The 21,481-nt window shown below is 36.2% G+C and overlaps 1 protein-coding gene across 2 annotated transcripts; it reads left to right on the forward strand.

Moving 5' to 3' along the window:
* The first annotated feature begins 1,265 nt into the window (after nt 1–1,265).
* On the forward strand, nt 1,266–20,465 carry LOC121429807 (renin receptor-like). Of its 2 annotated transcripts, XM_041627042.1 has the most exons (9): nt 1,266–1,381; nt 6,792–6,922; nt 7,620–7,754; nt 9,430–9,531; nt 10,092–10,286; nt 10,927–11,076; nt 12,542–12,646; nt 16,941–16,991; nt 19,191–20,465. In XM_041627042.1, the coding sequence occupies exons 1-9, from the start codon at nt 1,321–1,323 to the stop codon at nt 19,416–19,418; spliced, it is 1,158 nt and encodes a 385-aa protein (XP_041482976.1). In that variant the 5' UTR covers nt 1,266–1,320; the 3' UTR covers nt 19,419–20,465. The 2 variants fall into 2 exon arrangements, with proteins under 2 accessions (XP_041482976.1, XP_041482977.1); XM_041627043.1 differs by lacking the exon at nt 16,941–16,991.
* The last annotated feature ends 1,016 nt before the right edge of the window (nt 20,466–21,481 follow it).

Here is a 21,481-nt window from a genome sequence, read left to right on the forward strand (position 1 = left end):
TTTGTTGTTTTTACTTTTTTGTAAAGACGGGGTTCTACCTAGATGGCGCTATATTAAGAAGACTCATGGTCCAAGATTGATGGCCAAAGCATTAATAAGAAAACTGATTAAAATGTTTTATTTTTAAATATTGAATAAAAAAATTAAAGCTCAGCGGGGTTATTCATAAGATCGGGGCGGATCCGGATTTTCCAAAGGAGACACATTTTCCCGAGGAAAAAATTGACAAGCAAAATAAAAGAAAGGAGTTTAACCAAAAATTAAGGGTATTTCGTCCACGAAAAAAAAAATGACAAGCAAACAAAGACGAAAAAAAAATCTTCACTTTCAAGGGGAGGGGGGAGGCACACTTCTGTTTTAATGCCATTTTTACATTAAAACTTTTAATAGTGCCTCTCAAGGGAGGGGGGCGGCACAGCTAGACAAACCGGGGGGGTTGAATTTTTTCATGAGAAATAAAGTTAGCAAAATAACAAAGAAATTAATGCACTTCCCTGAATAAATTATAAATAATATAGTTTAGAGTAATCAGCAACCGCAATTGGACATAAATGATACTATACAGTTTGGTACTCTTACAGGCGAGGAAGGTGGCCGGCCAATGGGGTGGCGAGGGGGCGGGAGGAGGGGGCCAACGAACATTTTGACGCATCGATCGGTGGACTATACGGTATTTTTTATCATGGAAATTCAAAGACTGTAGGCCTTTATATTGAATAGATTTTCTTTTTTATTCTTGCACACTTAAATTTCCGTACTAGAATGTCTTATGAACCATCTGTAATTTCAGATGATCTAGTAGGTCTGATGAGTTTGTTTGATTGTTTTTGTTTGTTTGTTTGTTGCTGCTGTTGGTTCGTTGTTGCTTTAAGTTCTTTCTTTCTCTCTTTTTTCCTTCAGCCTTTCTGTCTCCCTTTCTTTAATTTCTTATTTTCTTTCTTTTAGTGCATGCTGTTGTTTGTCTGTTTGTTTATTTTCTGTTTGTATGTGTGTTTTTCTTCATTTTTTTCTGTTGTTGTTTGTTTGTTTTTTGTATTTTGTTTTTGTTTTGCTTTGTTCTTATTTCCGAGACACATAATAGGCGCTATCGGTGTTGCATGTGCAAAAAATGAAAAATAGTAGGGCCTTAAGTAAAAAGAAAAAGTGACACACCGAATATAAAAGGAAGGGGGTAGGGAAATAATTACATCCGGGCCGCAGTGATAAGGCCTGAACGGACGCGTACGGGGCCGCAGGAGTCCCGTGATTTAGCTTATGGGATTCTCTGTGTTGCTACCGCGCGTGCTGCACACCATTACAGAACTCATTCGCACCGTCAAGATGGCGACTTCCATGACTGTATTTATTTTTGTGACTTGTTTGTCATTGCTTTGCACCTATGGTAAGTAAAACATGGTTTATTACTCTTGCAATCGAATTTTTCATTCATTCGCTTTTTGAAATTTATATTTTTAAAGAAAGTACCGTACTAAATTTTCTTCGTTCACTCTCTGCAGCCAGAGGAGTCGAGTTGCTCCACCGACGACGCCGAAGCTGCGGCGCGGGGCGCGGCGCGGTGGGGCTTTGGATGTGGATCTGATGAATTCTTGCGGGTCCGCGCCACGGCGCCAACCTCCCTCCTTTTTTTACTTAATGATTTGAAATAAACAATTACTAACATTGATTCTCTTTTCCATCATCTTGACTTGAGAAACGGAACCAGGCATCATCAATTTGTTTTTCCAGTGAGTAGTTTGTAATGACTGTGAGTGTGTGAGACTCACTGAGTAAGACTGACTGAGTCAGAGAACTGAGTGAGAGTGAGACTAGTAGTAGCCAGGCGGCTTCTTGACTTGAGCATGTTGAGAGTAAAAATCATTTACTGACGTACATGTAGGCTTACTCTCATCTCAATGAAGCCAGGTCTTCCTTCTCATTCACCTACACGGACATGACGGAGGATGCCAAAACCAGAAACTTTCACCATGTTCACCCCTGAGATTTCTACTTTCCTTCTAAAAATCTAGGCTAGCCCTAAAAGGCTAAATCATGTGCATGGGATAAAATTTCATTTCCGACATTTCTACGCTCTCGTTATTTTTAACAAGAATTCATAAAAAAATGAGAAAAATATTGTGAAGAGACAGAAGAGACTTGCCCGATGTTTACGCCGCCATCTTGTTTCCTATTGTTCTTCGCCAATGTTACCCGACGCACGCGTCTGTAACGTTGGCATGACGCACGCGTCTGTAAACGTCAATACTGCTTCGCCAATGTTACCCGATGCATGCGTCTGTAACGTTGGCGAAGAATAATAGGAAACAAGATGGCGGCTTAAACATCGGGCAAGTCTCTTCTGTCTTTTCACAATATTTTTCTCTTTTTTTGATGAATTCTTGTTCAAGAATAATAATGAGAGCGTAGAAATGTCGGAAATGAAGTTTTATCCCATGTACATGATTAAGGACGAGATCTTTTAGAAGGAAAGTAGAAATCTTGGGGTTGAAAGTTTCAGGTTTTGGCGTCTTCGTGTAGGTGAATGAGAAGGAAGACCTGCCTTCATTGAGAGTAAGCCTACTGTACATGTACGTCAGTAAATGACTTTTACTCTCAAGAAGCCGCCTGGCTAAGTGAGACTGAGTGAAAATGAGAGGCACAACAAATGAACAAGGGTCAGGTACATCACTACATGTACTTTAACTTCAAGCGATCTTCGTGCAGGCTCCACTCCAATACTGCTTTGAGACGCCGCTTCCGGCACCACCCCTCATCACCTCTGGTGTCCCGACTTTTGAGAGCTATATTAAACTCAAGTTCTATAAAGTCTACAGCAATGAAACTTTCCAGGCTATTACATTATAGCTATAAAATGATACTAAATTTGTTGGAATAGCCTCTATGGTTTTGAAAATAATTAAGAATGACTATAGTATGAAGCCAAAATGTGTAACAGCACCACCCTTTTTGGGGGGCGAGCTCATGACGCATGACCACATGTAAATGGGTGATTTTTTGTTTTACTGTGGCAACAGTTTTTTTGTATTCCTTTTACCTTATCTCAACATGAACTAACAATATTTTTTGTCTCAGGTCCGAAAAAAAGTGTGCCACGCCAAAATCCAAAATGGCCGCCAAACCCCCCCCCCTCCAAAATCACAGTTTTGGCCACACCTTTATTTGGTGGTCTTTTTCTCTGGTTTTGGTGTCTATTATGTTCATATGTTTTTTGGGGCAGGCAATTTGTTTTACCTAAAATTAGTACTTTTAAACAATTATTTGTAGAGTTAAGAGTTGATTTTACTGAAATTTTCTAATTTTTAGACCCTGTTTTTAGCCCCAAATTAGGTTCCATTGTCTTGTGGTTCTTGGATATTAGATGATAACAGTTGACCAGTAGTAAGCAACTGTTTATAGCTATACTGCTTTAATTCCAATACTGGGGTTGAAGGATATTTGCGAAATACATCTTATCAAATAAAATAAAATGTCATTTATCCATAGGGGCTGTACGGTATACATGTACTGTACATGTACATGTACATTGTAATACTCTACACTGCATCTATCCATGCATTGACCACCATGACATAACAAGTCCTGCATGTACATGTATGTATAAACTATAGTGTCATAGTTGAAGTGAGCTCCTGAGGTTTAGAATTACATGTAGATAGTGACTTGTGAATTTGATTGCTTAATAGCTGATGTACATGATGTAATGTAAATTGCACATAAGAATCATGTACGTGTAGTACATGTACATGTGTATGTACATGTACATCACATTTTTAGCAGGCTTTAGCCATATCTTCTTCATTTGGAGGCTTGTTTTTACCTGGTGGTCTAACCCTATGTCTATGGGGTCAGGTAATTACCAAGGTAACACTGTTCAACGGCCAATCAGAATCAAGGATTCCATGCATGCAAGTTACCATATTATGTACATGTAATCAGAATAGACATAGTGCCATAATGTGGGGTTGACTATAATTCATTGTTAATATTTTCTTTTCTTCACCCCCTGAATGAGCATAATTGACAAAACATGTCTTCAACTTCTGAGACAAAATATACATTATCTTTAATTTCTCAGTATTTGGCTCATTTCTATGACACTATACATGTACATGTAGTTTACATACAGATCGTGTTATGGTGGTCAATGCATGGACATACATTTAGTATGCTGCAGTAAGTACAATACAATGTAATAAAATGTATACTGTATAGCCCCTACAGAGTTCTATTTTTATTAAATATTACTTTTGCAAATATCCGTAAAACCCAAAGTAGAGGAATATAATATAGCTATATGAAACTACTTGCTATTGCAGAGCTTGTATCATCCAATATTCAAGAACCACGAGACGTTGAAACCTAATTTTTGGCTGAAAAGGGGGTCTAAAAATGTGTAAATTTAGGGGAAAAGCACCTTTTAACTCTACAAATAATGGTTTTTATGTACTAATTACAGGTAAAACAAATTGCATGCTCCCCAAAACATATGAATAGACACCAAAACCAGAGAAAAAAACACACGAAATAGAGAAGTTGTAGCCAAAACTATGATTTTGGGGGGTTTTGGTGGCCATTTTGGATTTTGGCCCGGCACACTTTTTTCTCAGACCCGCGACAAAAAATATTGTCATTTCATGTTGAGATACATGACAAGGAATCTAGATAAAAACTGTTGCCGTATAAAAATGACCAAAAAAAGTATTTTTGAGCCATGTACATGTATAGCCCACTCCTTTTAGTACATGTAGGGAACGCAATGATCAAATACATGTGTAAAATAAACAAAAACTAAACATGTTTCTAAAGTGATTATAAAAAATGCAAAATAAGAATTCCACACAAAATGCATGTATTTTAAAAATCCACTTTGAAAACTTCTGGCACGTTTTGATTCAGTTGTAATGAATATTAGAATACTTTTCACTAACGGGATGAATTCATTTAATTATTTTTCATAAAATTGCAGGACATTTGAAGCTACATTTAAACTTGCTGTTAAAGATCGAGTGAATAATGATAGTATGACCATAATAAGTTTTTTCCTCACAACTGAGAGAGTACTTGTACATGTAGGCCTATTGGTATTTATTTTTCACCTTCTGAAATAATAATAATATAGGGTATTTATATTGCGCACATATCCACCCTGTTTGGTGCTCAAGGCGCTCCTATATTACCCGGCTAAGCTAGGCGTTCATAGCGCACACAGCTTTTTAAGGAATTACTTCCTACCGGTACCCATTTACCTCACCTGGGTTGAGTGCAGCACATTGTGGATCAGTTTCTTGCTGAAGGAAATTACGCCATGGCTGGGATTCGAACCCACGACCCTCTGTTTCAAATGGCGATATTGATATTTAAAAAGTATAAATACGAATTGAAAGAATGAGGTTACAATATTTTTCACTACGCTACCTATGTTATATTCATAAAAAATGTTTTAGCATTGATTGAGTGTACTGTACATGCATGTACAGTATACAGTAAGTCCAGGAAAAGGTAATGAAATCCTAAAAACATTTAATTTGCATAATTTACGTGTACAGTATTTAGTGCCCCCTTCCCCAAACTTTTTTATTTACCTCATCAGAAATTTATGACTGAGACATTTTGAGGGAATTCATATTCAAACTCCAAACTATATTGATTGAATTCGGTTTTATAGATCAAGTCCACATGTTTTCATTGCATTAATAGTTGGAGTTGGTAAATGTGTAGTCAATGTGAAACTAGCATTATTTCCTGTATTATTCATTTAACACTGCTGTAGAATTCAGTGTGCATCTAGTGGCATTGGTCTTGGATTGGAGCTGGATCTTTGTCATATCTGTAGGAAATGACACCAAACAAAAGAATGTTCAGTTTCCTTTTGAATAATAGTTTTGTAATACTGTATACTAATACTTAATTTAAATATCAGTATGGTTACATTTATGTGTACTAAAATGTACAAGAACATTGACTCAGCTTTTCTCCTTCTCCTGCTTCATAATTTTTTAATAGTAAAGTTGAAATAAAAATTTCCAATCATCAAAAAATAAATCTAAACATTTGGGGCACGGCATTTTGTCATTAAAAAATAAATGCTAAAAGTATGTTTTATTTGTGTGTGTGTGTCTATGCCAGAAAAAAAAATTGATAACGAGAAGAAAATCACTAATTTCATAAAAATGGGATGTCAAATAAAAAAGTTATAGAATGTTGCTTATTTAAAAAAAGATAATTATATGCATCACTCAGTAAATATAGAGAGTTGATGATGTCACTCATATTTTTTTTCTTCATTATACAATATCTCAATTTTTGCAGACCTGATTAGGACCCTCTCGATTAAACAACAAAACGTTAATAAAGAATTGTAAGTTCAGGGTGGAATAAAACTTTTCACAAGACAATGAGGATAAAAATTAATATATTTCATATACTGTAGGCCTAAAGAAATAGTGAGTGGGTGATGTCATCAATCCCCTTAACATGCGTATGTGTACTGACCAGGATGTGCATACAGCAGTAACTGTTATATGAAATTAAGCTCAAACAAACTTTGAAATGTCATAACTTTCTCATTTTGCATCCAATTTTTATGAAACTTTCAGCATTATGTTTGTTTGATTTTTCTTTTTATTAAAATCAACTCTGTTTTTTTTTGGGGGGGTGGACTTTTTAGACTCTGATCTACATTGTACACTCAATACTTTACTTTTTTGTGCAATGTACTACTGTACATGTACTGTACATTGTAGCCTTACAGTTTGTTTTTTTGAATGACCTTTTTTTCTCCCTTTTTTGCCCAGTATTAGGTGAAGGAAGGTTTCTACTAGCCCATGTACCAGAATACCTCAAAGTTAAAACAGATGAAGGTCCTATCAATGCCAATGAAGTCCCAGATTTATTCCAATTAGCTTTAGGATTTTCAAGTTCAAAGGTGAGATTAATTTTTCTTTTAACAAAATACATGTACATGTATATTTATTTCATATTCTTTTTATCATAAAACATAACAAACTACTATATCTTTATACATAGCATAAATAATACAATAAATGTATGATTTGAATAAAACATGATGAAAATATTACACCTAAATTATTTCTCCCAACAGTACTATCAAATGATAACAAATTTATTAGTTTTAAATGATGCATTAATTTCATGCACACTTCCTGATGTGCTCATGATAGAGAACAAACCTGTTAGGAAGGTATGCCTCATATTCTTTTTATTAAGCCTAAAACCCTCTTTGTTTTTTTAATACTAATGCGCACATGTTATTTAGTGTGAATGAGTGCACGCCCTTGCCACATGCAATGAAATTTTAAGTGTAACTCTAACGTCACACAGGTAAGTCTTTGTGAAATACCCCCTCCCCTCCAGTAATGTTTTTTGATTATCAGCTCAGTTCCCTGTTGCTTGAAAGCGACGTAAAATAGGTACTTTCCTGTCCAATAGTAACTATATTGTACCATGGTAACAATGCTCAACAACTAATCAAGATCAAAGTTTTGTTGAAATTTAACTTTGAGCAGCAAAGACACTATATGCTACAGACCCAGGCATAAGATGAAGATTAGCACTTTAACTATAAAACTTTTAATTATCATCTGTATCTCTTTCTGTATTAGCCTTTATCATGGCATGGGATGTCAGCTGGAAGTATCTTCAGAAGACCCAAAGCTGGTGTCTTAATCACTGTAGAAGAGATTCAAGGCACAGATGCCCTCAAACCATCAGCTCTTCAATCCATTCCTATAAAACAGGTATGCTACTAAGGACTCGAATCAACCCTTTCAGCTACATATGTTATCACCTCGTCATTGGTAGCACTATCAGTGACTAGTGGCAATCAGTAACACTTTATTCACAGGTTATCGCCACTTGTGATACTGTATGTTTTATACATAAACACCTCATCGTGTGTTACAAACCACAATGTATATTTTTCATTGTGACATACATCAGATAAACATAAATTATGCATCATGAAAAAATTGCTTGGGATGTACATAACATCCCACACAGTTAACTGTAGTTGCAATTGGTCACCCATCCAATCGGCACTCAATATAGGCCGGGGCGAACATACGGGCATTTTTAATCTCAAGCCGTAGCAACTGATTGGCGGATGAGAAAGGTGCACTAGCGACCTGAACTGCAGCACAGAGTTTTGGCATGCCTACAATGCAAAATACACAAACATCGCATTCATACTTTGTGTCAAACGTCAGAATAATCCAGTTTACCCATTTTGTTATGTGGAAGTTTACAAATCTTTCTGGAATTTTCAGTGCTGTTTCTGACGTTATTTCATTGCGTTTCTTATACTTTGCTTTCATCACACTAAGGTCAGTGCGGTCGTTGTTAAAGGGGAAGTTCACCCTGAAGAAAACTTTGTTGTAGAAATAGCAGAAAAAATTGTAAAAAATATTGGTGAAGGTTTGAGGAAAATCCGTTAAAGAGTAAGAAAGTTATTAGAGTTCAAAATTTTGGATTTGTGACGTCATAAACGAGCAGCTGCCCCATGTGTTATGTAATATAAAATGCATGAATTTCAAATTTTGTATGGTTCCTGATGACTTAATTTTGTTTTCTTATCATGATCGGGTGTGAAATGATTTGTCTATTGATATACAAAAGTTACAGTGAAAACCATTTACAATTTTCTGAGAAAATGACATTTCATTGATTTTTTATCATTCGCTATGTAGGAATGCTGCTCGCATATGACGTCACAAATCAAATAATTGAAATTCTAATAACTTTTTAATTATTTGATGAATTTTTCTCAAACCTTCGGCAATATTTTTTATTATTTTTTCTGCTATTTTTACAATAAACTTTTTGTCAGGGTGAACTTCTCCTTTAAGCGGATGTGACATCACCCTGCCCCTGCCTATAGCATACATTAATCTGTAGTCTGAATATTCATTGATTGCAAGTGGCAATCTTCCCTGCGGTAAACAAGCTGTCAGACAGTTGTAACAATTGGTGATCTACATGTATTACCACTTGCCACTGATAATGCTATCAGTCACCAGTGGTGATAAACTGTACCATCAAACACCGTGGTGCCTCACTCTGTTTCAGATCTCTCACTCTTCTTGCTAACCTAGATGTTCTGATTAAAGAATTTCAAGTAACAACGGAAGAAAAGTTCAAATCTGACTATTTCTTCTTCAGAAAATCAAATTTTCTTGCATACAAATTTATCTACAGCTGTATCAATACATGTATATTGTATACTTTTCTGCTTGAAAATGCACTTCCTATCACTCCATAACTGTAAATGTTTTTGTTTTGTTTTTGTTTTTTTTCACAGATAATCATTTCCCCAACCATCCAATATCTTTGCTTCATGTTTTTTACCACAATTGATATTTTCATAATGGTATTTGCTGTTTTATTATTATTTTTTCTTCTTATTTTCATTTTCAGGTTCAACCTGGTAGTCTAACTCTCGACTCTGTAAAGGATAATATTATCAACATGTATGGGAAAAGCAAGCCTGTTTCAGTTGAACTTGTGGCAGGTGCTGAGGTATGGCCATGTACATTGACATTAAATACAGCACGTCCCATAAAAAAGGAAATCCATTTTCAGGGATACATATCAAAATAATTAATTAACCATGTTTTGGTTCATATTTGTTTGTTTTTTTTTTATGAACGAAATCTCTTTTTTTGATTAGAGACCAAATACCATATGGGTAAGTCATACAAGTCAGATTTAAACTAATGAAAATCGAGACCTAACATAAAGAATTTTCTCAGAAATTTCTGTTTGAATCTGCATCGGATTGCACCCATTTTCAATAATGTTGAAAGAAACAACAAAACGTAAAAAAGATCAGTATACACCTGTAGTTTATAAATGCTAGTGAGCCGACCATTTTGGATAAATGTGTGTGCATCCAGAACAAATCTTGACCAACTTTTCTGTTCAGCTTGATGTTGACATATCAAACTCTCCTTGCTCAGGGATTCAATGAGTCATATTTGGTATCGAAATGAAGAAGAAAAGCTGACCTATATACTGTAATGATGTATTTCCTTGCTCATTTGACTTTGCAAGCAAAATTTTGCCTGTTATCATTGCAGTTCATTCGGTCACCAGAAGAGTTCCCAAAGCTTTTTGAGGGTCTTCCTCCACTCAGGCTAGACAGGATGATGCCTCTGCTGAAAGGAAGTACATCCGTGACCCTTCAACTTTCACCTTTGACCCTAAACCTGACTCACCAGTCCGATGTGAACTTCTTTAGTGAGCTTCAGATAATGCAGGAAGTCTTACTAAAGGTACAGCAAACACACGTTAGATCCTGATGACTTTTGTGTTGATATTAGTTAATGTCTTTGTCTTTCCCTGATCTTTATTTTCATCAATGTATGTGTCTGTTTTTGAGGGGGAAGGGGTTACTTTGGAGATTAACTCTGTAAACATGTGATTATAGAAATAAGAGTTCAAAAATATTCTTCTTTTTTTCAATTACTTTTGGGGTTTCAGTGAAATTTAGAAAGGCTTAATTTATGAAGTGGAATTGCTTTCAAGAATATATGATGCTGAAAAAGTAACCAAGGTGTTAAAAACATTTTGAAATGGTCCATAATAAGGCAAAGATTGTATTAGATAGTTTCCAGGGCCCTTGAAGAGGCCCAACCCCTTCTGCAGGGAATTCTTGCTTCACGCTCGTATTGTGTGCTTTCTGCACATATTTTACCCTTTGCGATAGGTTTCATTTTTTTAGGTGACCAAGTGGCATCCCTGGTTTCAAGATGTGTATAGATGAAATTAGTATAATGAAATCAGGTTCACGCACACAACCACATGTTCATCATTTAGATTGAAATGTATGCGAATATCCATGCACATCTGTACTCCCTCTTGCTAGCACCCCAAAATTTTAATCTCTTATTTCTCTTGCTTTCTCTCTCATAGCTGAAGGAAAACAGGGCTGTTGTTGATGATAATGTGCCAGACATCTACTCCTTTGAGCTGTCAGGGTTCAGGGCTCTGCAGTCTGAGTATGGATCAGACTCGGCTCAGGTCGTTGATGCTATGAATGTTCTAGCTGACTTTATCCAGCAGGTAACTTACCTTTAGATCTCAGTTTGAGGTTCCAGAGGGGGAAGGGGGGGCCAGATACCTGCTTCTTTGAGCTGTCAGGATTCAGTTCTCAGGTTTTAATCTCAGGATTCAGGTCTGAGTATGGACTTTGTAGGTCGTTGATGCTATGAACATGCTAGCTGACTTTATCCAAGCAGTTTACTTACCTTTAGATCTCAGTTTGAGGTTCCAGAGGGGAGGGGGTTTGGGATGCCCATATACCTAGGTACTCTTTTGAGCTGTCAGGATTCAGTTCTCTTCAGTCTGAGTATGGACCATGTAGATCATTGATGCTATGAACGTTCTAGCTGAGGTAACTCACATAGAGATCTGAGGTTTGGGTACCAGAGAAAGGGGGGTCATTGTAATATTCGGCTGGAAGGAGAGTGAAATTTAAATAGAAAAAAACAGTTGGGCGAGAGAGAATGTTCAGATGTCTACTCATTTGAGCTCTTGGCGTTTAGGCCTCTGCACACAAAATGTAAACCAGACTCGGCATTGATGCAATGAACGTTCTAGTTGACTTTATCTAACAGCTAAATCACATAGGATTCTTAGTTTTGGGTTCCAGAGGGGCCATCATAAATATTTTAATGGATGGAGGGTGAAATTCAACTAGAAAAAACAGTTGGGCGAGAGAGAATGTTCAGATGTCTACTCATTTGAGCTCTTGGCATTTAGGCCTCAGCACACAAAATGTAAACCAGACTCGGTATTGATGCAATGAACGTTCTAGTTGACTTTATCCAACAGCTAAATCACATAGGATTCTTAGTTTTTGGTTCCAGAGGGGCCATCATAAATATTTTAATGGATTGAGGGTGAAATTCAACTAGAAAAAACAGTTGGGCAAGAGAGAATGTTCAGATGTCTACTCATTTGAGCTCTTGGTGTTTAGGGCTCTGCACACTGAATATAAACCAGACTCAGCATTGATGCAATGAATGTTCTAGTTGACTGTATCCAACAGGTAAATCACATAGAGATCTTAATTTAGGGTTCCAAAAATGGGGGAGGGGACCTAATATTTCATTGATACTATGAATTACACTGCTTAAAGGGATATTTTACCAGAGACATATATTCCTGTAGAAGTTCAGGCCACCAAATTTATGTATCTTCTAATTTATGCAGTTCTATATTACATGTACAGCTCTGATACCAACACCACAATATTACTGTCAAATTTATAGACACCTGCACATAAAAAATGCCAAAAGGAATGTGTCTACAAAAATTGTTACATTTGCAGCCTGTTTGTGGACAAGTTGCTTTATGAAAGGTTAGATGAATCGTCTGTGTATGACATTTTCAATTTGTTTATGACGTCGTTAGTGTGCATATGAACTTTCTTTTAAAAGCTTGGAAGCGTAATGAAATACAGTTTGAATTTGTTTATGATGTATTAGAAACATTCAATTGATATTCTATGGTCAATTCCAAACAGTGGGGACGTGAGATGATAGAGCTTTACGGTGAGGATCTGTTTATGGGCGTGGCTACTGTTCCAATGGAAGCATTCATGCACAGACAGGGACGATCCCTCATGCAGGTAAGTTCAATCAAGTTCATTGGTGATTGGTCAGGAATGGTTTACTATTGATGGCTCTGAATATCACTCACTATGTGCATTCATAACCTGCAAACTTTATAAATTGATCCCTTTTTTACTGGCACCAAGAGCATGTATAGCAGCTTTCACAATTGACTGCCATGGGAGTGTTTCATAAACTTGTCAAAAAGCAACACATAACTTAAAGCACAATTGGGAACCTATTCTTGTGCTAAATGAGTTACCCTGATATTTTTTTTCTTTTTTATCATTAGTGGGAGTGGATTTGCTCTAACCTTTCTCATTTTTGACAGATCATAAACTTTGCATTCAGATTTTGTTTGTTACAACGATAATTTTAATCAGCAAAGATCTGTGGAGTGTCTAACAGTGACTCATTAGTCACTTGAATTCCAGTTGCATTCACTTTATATCACATCACCTCATTGGTCAGATCATGCACTTATCCGTCAATCATATTACATGTTAAGAATCATGTGCACATTGGTGTTTAATCATGACTCTAAGTTTATATTTTGATGTACAGTACTGTGCAGTTTTCACTCGGTTTTTAATACAGAACATCGTTTCAAGCCCTGATGCATAGTGCATCAATGGGAGATTTCATGTTCAGTGTTGACCCTTTGGTGTTGGTATTCGGTCAACTTTCACATGAGTATTGCACCAGAAATAAAACAAAGATGGTGCTGAATAATTACTCACAGGGTGTTGCGCTGTCAATATTGTGATCTGGATTATTTGTGTAAACTTAGTATAGGTTTTGGGGAGTGGAAACACAATCCAAATTGTGCTTCTAACACTGTGTGCTTTTTAAAAGTTTGCTTGCGGTATTTCTGTCTCTTTTATATGATTTTTGTTTTCACATACATGATACCTTTATTTTCATTTATATTCCTGCAGAACACACCTCTTCTTTCGGCTACTTTGCATATGTTTTTTCTATACATTTTTATTATTGTGATTTCTTCTCTCTGTTAATTTTCTTTTTATTATTCAGCTTTTCATCAATTGTGATTTGTTTGCATGGTCTTTTTTAATCACATCAGTTTATTTTTCAATTTATATATATATATTAGGTGGCAGTTCATTGCACAGTTGCCATGATGACTATGTTTATTTCTACATGTGTTACTTTGTGTCTTACATTAATGCATTCCATTAAACTGTAGTTTTAGTACAATTTATTCCTATTTGTTTGTTTCCATAATTCACCTTTTCATGCATTTTTCCACAGATTATAAATTGGAAATCAGGATTATTTTGCACTGATGTAAAGCATGTTTTTTTCAGTCTACATGTTTATTCTTTTCTTCTTGTTTCATTCATAACATGTATGTACATCATAACTTGTTTTAACTTTTTTAATTTGAGCCAATGTAGCTCTTTGATATCTCGTGAGATTTTACAAATTGTACATAATTGTACAGATCTTTAATAATTGCATACGCCAAAAATGGCGGCCAACCCGATGGTTAAATCACTTGGGGCCGGCAATATTTGAAATCGGCACCCCGAATTAAGCCTGTACATGTATGCCGAATTTCAATAGCGCACTTCATATAAAACTTGAGAAAATGATTGCAATGATATATCATGGCGGCCATCTTGGATTTCAAGATGGCGGCCATTTTTCCGCCGACCAAGTGGTCAAATTGCTGGGGGGCGGCAATATTTGAAATCAGTGCCTGCCAAAAAAATACCAACATACCAAATTTCAGTGTCACATTTCATGTAAAACTCAAGAAAATACATCAATGGTTTTTCATGGCGGCCTTTTTGGATTTCAAAATGTCGGCCAACCCTATTGTCATATCACTTGGGGACAGCAATATTTGAAATCAGCATCCCAAATTATGCCTATGTACCAAATTTCAATACTGCAGTTCATATAAAACTCAGGAAAATGATTGCAATAATATATTATGGCGACCATCTTGGATTTCAATTTTTGTCTCACCTGCGAAGCAAGTGAGACTATAGGCGCCGCTTTTCCGACGGCGACGGCGGCGGCGGCGGCGGCGTCAACATCAAATCTTAACCTGAGGTTAAGTTTTTGAAATGACATCATAACTTAGAAAGTATATGGACCTAGTTAATAAAACTTAGCCATAAGGTTAATCAAGTATTACTGAACATCCTATTAGAGTTTCATGTCACATGACCAAGGTCAAAGGTCATTTAGGGTCAATGAACTTAGACCATGTTGGAGGAATCAACATCGCAATCTTAACCTGAGGTTAAGTTTTTGAAATGTCATCATAACTTAGAAAATATATGGACCTAGTTCATGAAACTTGGACATAAGGTTAATCAAGTATCAATGAACATCCTGCATGAGTTTCACGTCACATGACCAAGGTCAAAGGTCATTTAGGGTCAATGAACTTTGGACGAATTGGGGATATCTGTTGAATTCCCATCATAACTTTGAAAGTTTATGGATCTGATTCATGAAACTTGGACATAATAGTAATCAAGCATTACTGAACATTTTGTGCAAGTTTCAGGTCACATGATCAAGGTCAAAGGTCATTTAGGGTCAATGAACTTTGGCCGAATTGGGGATATCTGTTGAATTCCCATCATAACTTTGAAAGTTTATGGATCTGATTCATGAAACTTGGACATAATAGTAATCAAGCATCACTGAACATTTTGTGCAAGTTTCAGGTCTCATGATTAAGGTCAAAGGTCATTTAGGGTCAATGAACTTTGGCCGAATCGGGGATATCTGTTGAATTACCATCATAACTTTGAAAGTTTATGGATCTGATTCATGAAACTTGTACATAAGAGTAATCAAGTATCACTGAACATCCTGTTCCAGTTTCAGGTCACATGATCAAGGTCAAAGGTCATGTAAGGTCAATGAACTTTGGCCATGTTGGGGTTTTTTGTTGAATAACCATCATATCTCTGTAAGTTTATTGGTCTAGTTCATAAAAAGAGGACATAAGAGTAACCATGTATCACTGAACATCTTGTGCGAGTCAGAGTAGTATGCAAAGTCAGCACTGCTGCTATATTGAACCGCGTGATGCAGGTGAGACGGCCAGAGGCATTCCACTTGTTTTATTTTGAGATCAGTGCCCCAAAATACTCCTGTATGCAAAATTTCACACTTTCTGCTAGATTCCAGCATCTTTTTCACATATCTACTGGACTAAATGTTCGAAAAATTGAACGTTGAAATAGTGCGTTGGCAATTTGTATACTACACTGTATATAAAGTTCCAATAAATGTAAGGTTGTCACTTGTATTGCATGTAGTGGGCTGAAACAACATCTTCTCTTAGAGATTACATGTATGTGTGATGTAAATTCAAAGTGATCATCACACCAGCAACTTCTTAAGACTCCCAAGACAAAGTAGCATATGGTGCGCGAGCTTTCCCTGCCTCAGCATCTTCTCTCTGGAATAATTTGCCGTTAAATTTAAGAATTATACCATCACTGGAGACCTTCAAATCTAAACTGAAGTCTTATCTTTTCTAACAGTATTAGTTATTGGCTTTTTGACACTCATCCAAACTTTCTCATTCTTTCTTTTCATGTGCACCTCGGAGTAGAATATTTCTAGATAGATGGCGCTATATAAATACCTATTATCATTATGATTATTTTTTATCAAAGACATCTTATCAATAATCATCCTTCTAATCATCATCTATTCTAAATTTCTTTTTTTCATATTATTTTCCATGTCAAAATGATTGTAAGTGGTTTATTTACTATCATGGCATATTTGCATTCTAACCAATTCATTTGGAAATTTAATCTACATTCATAATGGGTTTTTTTTATCCACTTCATTCTTCCTGATTTCTTTTTCAACTTTTTTTCCATATGATTGCTGAGTGTTGGATTATTGTTAGTGTTTTTAAAAACATATCTCAACATTGAATGTTTTTAGGGTGGCTCAGATTAAGACTATTTTTTTGTTAAATCTAGAAATATGGCAATGGTGGCCAACTCTGATTATCTTATTAACAGTCTCCTTATTCATCGAGAGAAATCTTACTAGGCAAAAGAGGGTTGGTTCTTACGTCAAAACTCTAAAATCAAGCTTTTTCTGAGCGACCTTCAGACTTTTCTCATTTTGAGATTAAAAGTTTGTGAACATCCCAGCGACTATATGTTTTAATGTGACTGCACACATTTATTTCTAACTACATGCCATAGAGATTGAATTTCGGACCATATACACACAGTTTATTTATTTAATTTACCAACCCATACAAATACCCATGATATTTTTCCAATGATCTTACAGTCTACAGATTCAACAACTACTAATGCTCCAACTACCACCAAGGTTAATCCAGTAAGTATTGTTTGAAAAAAAAAAAGATGTTGAAAATATATAATATTTTTATAAAGTAAAGAAAGTATTGTAAAAAAAAAAACCCACAAGAACATTGTCAACCAAGGCTTCACCTTTCAATGTGGATGGCATATTTCCGACAGATTCTGATTCGAAATTCAAACTGTAAGTGGAATCCCTGTTTAAACCCTGTTTTGGGAGCGCGTGGTCTAGTGGTTAAGACACTCATCCTTCAATCTGAGGGATGTGGGTTCGTTTCCCTGCCATGGCGCATTTCCTTTAGCAAGAAGTTATCCCACATTGTGCTGCACTCAACGCAGGTGAGCTAAATGGGTAGCGACAGGAAGTAATTCCTCAAAAAGCTGTGAGCACCGGAATCGGTAGACTAGCTTAGCCGGGGTAATATAGGAGCGCCTTGAGCACCTAACAATGTTGATACATGCGCTCTACAAATCCTACATTATTTTGTTTTCTTTTATATTCAACGAAGTACAGTACATGTATTTGCTGGGTTTTGGTACCATCCAATGATATCGCCAGATGAAAGTAGTGTACAGTAACACTATTTCTATAACAAATTGTATGATTCATTTGTCTTTTTGATGTGAAAAACTGGCATGCATTGCCTTCGTATTTTGTAATTATTTTTCCATTTAATAAATTCATTTCTTAGAATGAGATGAGAATGATGTGAATTACAAATGAAAATTACATGAATAGTACATCAATAGGGTGAATTGGATGGATTAAGGATGGAAACTGACTGTGACTTGTAACCAGTTAAAAAAGAAGTTTACGATAAATTATGGTGGGGTATTATTATTAATGTAGGGTTGGTCAGACAGAGAGTAACTTTGGTATCTCAGATATGAATATTTCTACCCGACTGCAACAGTGATGATGCAAGGGACAAAGTGAATAAATAACCAGAAGACTGCAATCGATTTGGGTTCTCTATAAGGCACTTTAGTAAAGGCTCTGTCACATCGGGGGATTTCCCGCAACTCTCCTGGCTGCAACAACGTTTAGAGCGTGTTCAAAACTTTTCTGCGTGCAAATCAGACTTGCATGTGCTTCTGCAGGCAAATGAGTATGAACATGGACCTACTTAAAATGCTAGCAAGATACTGTCAATGCAGGAAACATCACATGCAAGGTTTGCACAGAATGATGTGACAGGGTCTAAAGGCCTGGTCACACTGCCCGAGCGTTGTTGGAGCGGTCGTGGAGCGGAGAGAAAAAAAATCATCACCGCTCGCTACCGTTCACCATTTTTTATTGTTTTTTTTTTGTTTTTGTTTTTGTTTTTTTCCCCAATTTTGTGAGCGAAATTCGACCCTCTTACCCTACCACTCCAACAACGCTCGGGCGGTGTGACCAGGCCTTTAATTAAGGATACTAAACATCTTCCAAAGGGCACTAGCAAGTCAACTAGAAGTCAAACCAGGCTGACTGGACTTCGAGACCACCGTGTCGATGACCCGACATGCATCAGCATGTGATGATGAAATCGAGCCTTCATGCATATCTGCCAGAAATGACACTCTTTTTTGTCCTTTTCATTTATCAATATTGCAGAAACGGACCCCTATTGTGCAGATCGTGGTATAAAGAATTCAGTACTCAACTTTAACTTTTTGTTTTTTCTCTCATTTTGCCCATCTGTTATGATACCCCCAGCTTGCCTGCCTACTTCTCGACATATTTAGCAGGACCAGACTCCGCAGAAGTGAAAGAAAGATCTTAATACGTATACTTGTTAATGAATTATGATTCCCTTAAAAAAAAGAGGCGGAAATTGCATTTGACAGTAATGTATGCCAAGTTCAGATATGTATTTCATTCAGGATGTTTGTCAAAGGTTCTTGATGCGCAGAGGTGACTGTTGACTTTATCGTTAATCAAGTCTTATTAATTAGTTTATATCTAAATGTACATGTGTCTTTTGCAGGGTGCATTCAATTTATTTTTATCACTGCTGCAAGATTTCCATCTCATCACACCCTTATAGATATATCCAACCCCATGAGCAACTGAAAATAAAAAAAGATGATAATCAAAGAAACATCAGATTTCACCATTGGTGATGAGATTCCATAAGAGGATTTCATTTTGTGATATGTTCCTGATGAGCCTAATTAATTCATATTTACATCTGTAGTTAATTCATCTTTTCCATCTACATGTATATCTCAACAGGCTACCACTGCTGGGCCCACCCCAGCCCCGGTCGCCAACATCACACCGTCGGCACTGAACGTGGCACCGTACTACGACGAGACCTTCCCAGTCTTCTTCAACATTTTCCTCTGGATGGGCATCATCCTGGTGATCGCAGTCGTGGTCGTCGCCATGATGCTGGGTAACATGGATCCCGGTGACTCCATCATCTACAGAATGACCAGTCAAAGAATCAAGATTGACTAATTAATCTAGATTATTGAAATAGATAGGCTTATGTATTATCATATAGGGGGTAATAGTATTAGGGATTGGAAGATGTTTACATGTTATCTCGGGGTTTCAGTCTGTTTAAAATGCCAAAGAGATTCAATTTGGTAATAAACAATGGAATCACTTCCATTGGACTGACTAAAAAAAAAGATATATTATTACTCGACTAAAGATGCTTGCCTGACATTGCAAGTGAAAATTAGTGGTATAAAATTTACAGGGGGTATACATGTATGCAAGTGGAGAGTGTATGCTTCACACACTGAAGTCTAATTTAAGCATATCACTTAATCATTACATCTGTCTTTGAATTTTCTTATTTAGTCTTTTGTATCACGTCTTGTTGAGGAATCTTGTTCAGGCAATCTGTTAGAGTACATGTACATTACCCTATTTTGTAGTACATTACTCTATAAAGTATGAGAGGCATGTAACCAGATTGTACATGTAGGATAATCACATTGATTTTTCAATGAAAAAAAGTATACCTGCAGTAATTAAAATGTGCAATTCTATCAATGTTTTATTTTGATCAAGTCCTTTCCTGCACAGAGATGTAGGGATTTATTCATTATTTAGCTAGAATGTTGACTTTGTTCATTCTCTCAACTTCTCCAGTATTATGAATAAAAACATGTGCATTTGTGCTGGTATAGAGAGATGACTTATATTGCCAGAATCAGACTTAATTACTAGTAGCTTAGCGTCAGAAAGGGGTAAAATAAAGATATTGAGGGCAGAATATTTCAGTCATTGCTCATTAATTGTGCATGTGTATGCATATTAATCATGATCGAGTAACGAGTGTCTCCGCCAACTACAATATTGGAAGAATGCAATAATGGTACAATTAAATAAAGGAATATGTTGTACTATGTAGTTTACATGTAGATGAGATGCTTTTAAAAACTAAAGTTTGTGCCGCATACTTTTTCAAGAAACCTGTACGGTGTCTTTCACTGCAGCTTTCTCATATTCTCTGTTGGGTTGTTCATGTTGAATTGAAGGAATAAATACATGATAATACACTGAAGCGGGATTCCCTCAGAAAGATGGGGTCAGCTTTTTCTGGAGCACCTGATAGGTACTCCAACCATGCTCTAGCATTGATATGCATTTCATGGCTTGGCCGATAACACCCCGTATCTCATAATTTGTGGAAAGCTTAAGAAAAGGCTTTATTTCAAAATATACATGTAGCAGTGTTGGCATTCTCATTTTGTCTGAAAACAATGTCTTGATTTCTGTAAAGAACTCTTTTGAGGCAAAAGAAGGTTGCCAGGCGTTAGTTGCTACAAAGGTCTATGTTATATCTCTGGACTTGCTTTTCTGAGCTGTCATCAAAATATTTAAATTTTGAGGTACAAGGTTTTATCAGCCTAGCAACAATATAGATATAGGTGTTGTGGATCAATATTTTTGTGACTGTTATAGCTCTCTTTTCAAAACAGATTTGATTTGGTCTGAAAGTTGATATACCTTTGCATCTTAACCCTAAATAGACTGGGCTATTTCGACGCCTAAAAAGACTGGGGGGGGCTGATTCAGCCCCCCCTTATGATCTCGGCCGTTGATTGCGCGATCGCGACGAAAATTGGCACACGCGTTACCCATGGCATTATCTACAAATCTATAACATCAAATTCTGCAAAAAATCTCATGTCTCATTAATTATGCTAATTTATGCGTAAAATCAGAAGTTTGCTCTAATTAATAAAATAATGCCCCTGAAATGCTAATTTTTGTTTCACATACTCTAGATAGGCATCTGATCAAATTGATTTTTAAAAAATTTCAAAATCAAATTTATTTTCTTATGTATTCTATTGTTTTCTAAATTTCTTATGTATTTCTTTGTTTTTCGACTTTTTGTTTTTTATTGTTTTTTCAATGGAAATTGTCGGGGACTTTATTTTGACCATAAACAAGATAAAATTCATTGATTTTAAGCAGTAAAAGGAAAAATAATGAAACATTTATGAATTTTGGCTAAGAACACTATTTGCATTGGATTTGTACACAAATTCACGTTTTTG

Source organism: Lytechinus variegatus, chromosome 16, assembly GCF_018143015.1.
Source record: "Lytechinus variegatus isolate NC3 chromosome 16, Lvar_3.0, whole genome shotgun sequence".
Taxonomy (NCBI): domain Eukaryota; kingdom Metazoa; phylum Echinodermata; class Echinoidea; order Temnopleuroida; family Toxopneustidae; genus Lytechinus; species Lytechinus variegatus.

Coding starts and splice junctions, on each gene's coding strand:
- LOC121429807 (XM_041627042.1), top strand. CDS start 1,321: ATGGCGACTTCCATGACTGTATTTATTTTTGTGACTTGTTTGTCATTG. Junction 1,382..6,791: donor GTCATTGCTTTGCACCTATG/GTAAGTAAAACA, acceptor TTTTTTGCCCAG/TATTAGGTGAAGGAAGGTTT. Junction 11,077..12,541: donor TAGCTGACTTTATCCAGCAG/GTAACTTACCTT, acceptor AATTCCAAACAG/TGGGGACGTGAGATGATAGA.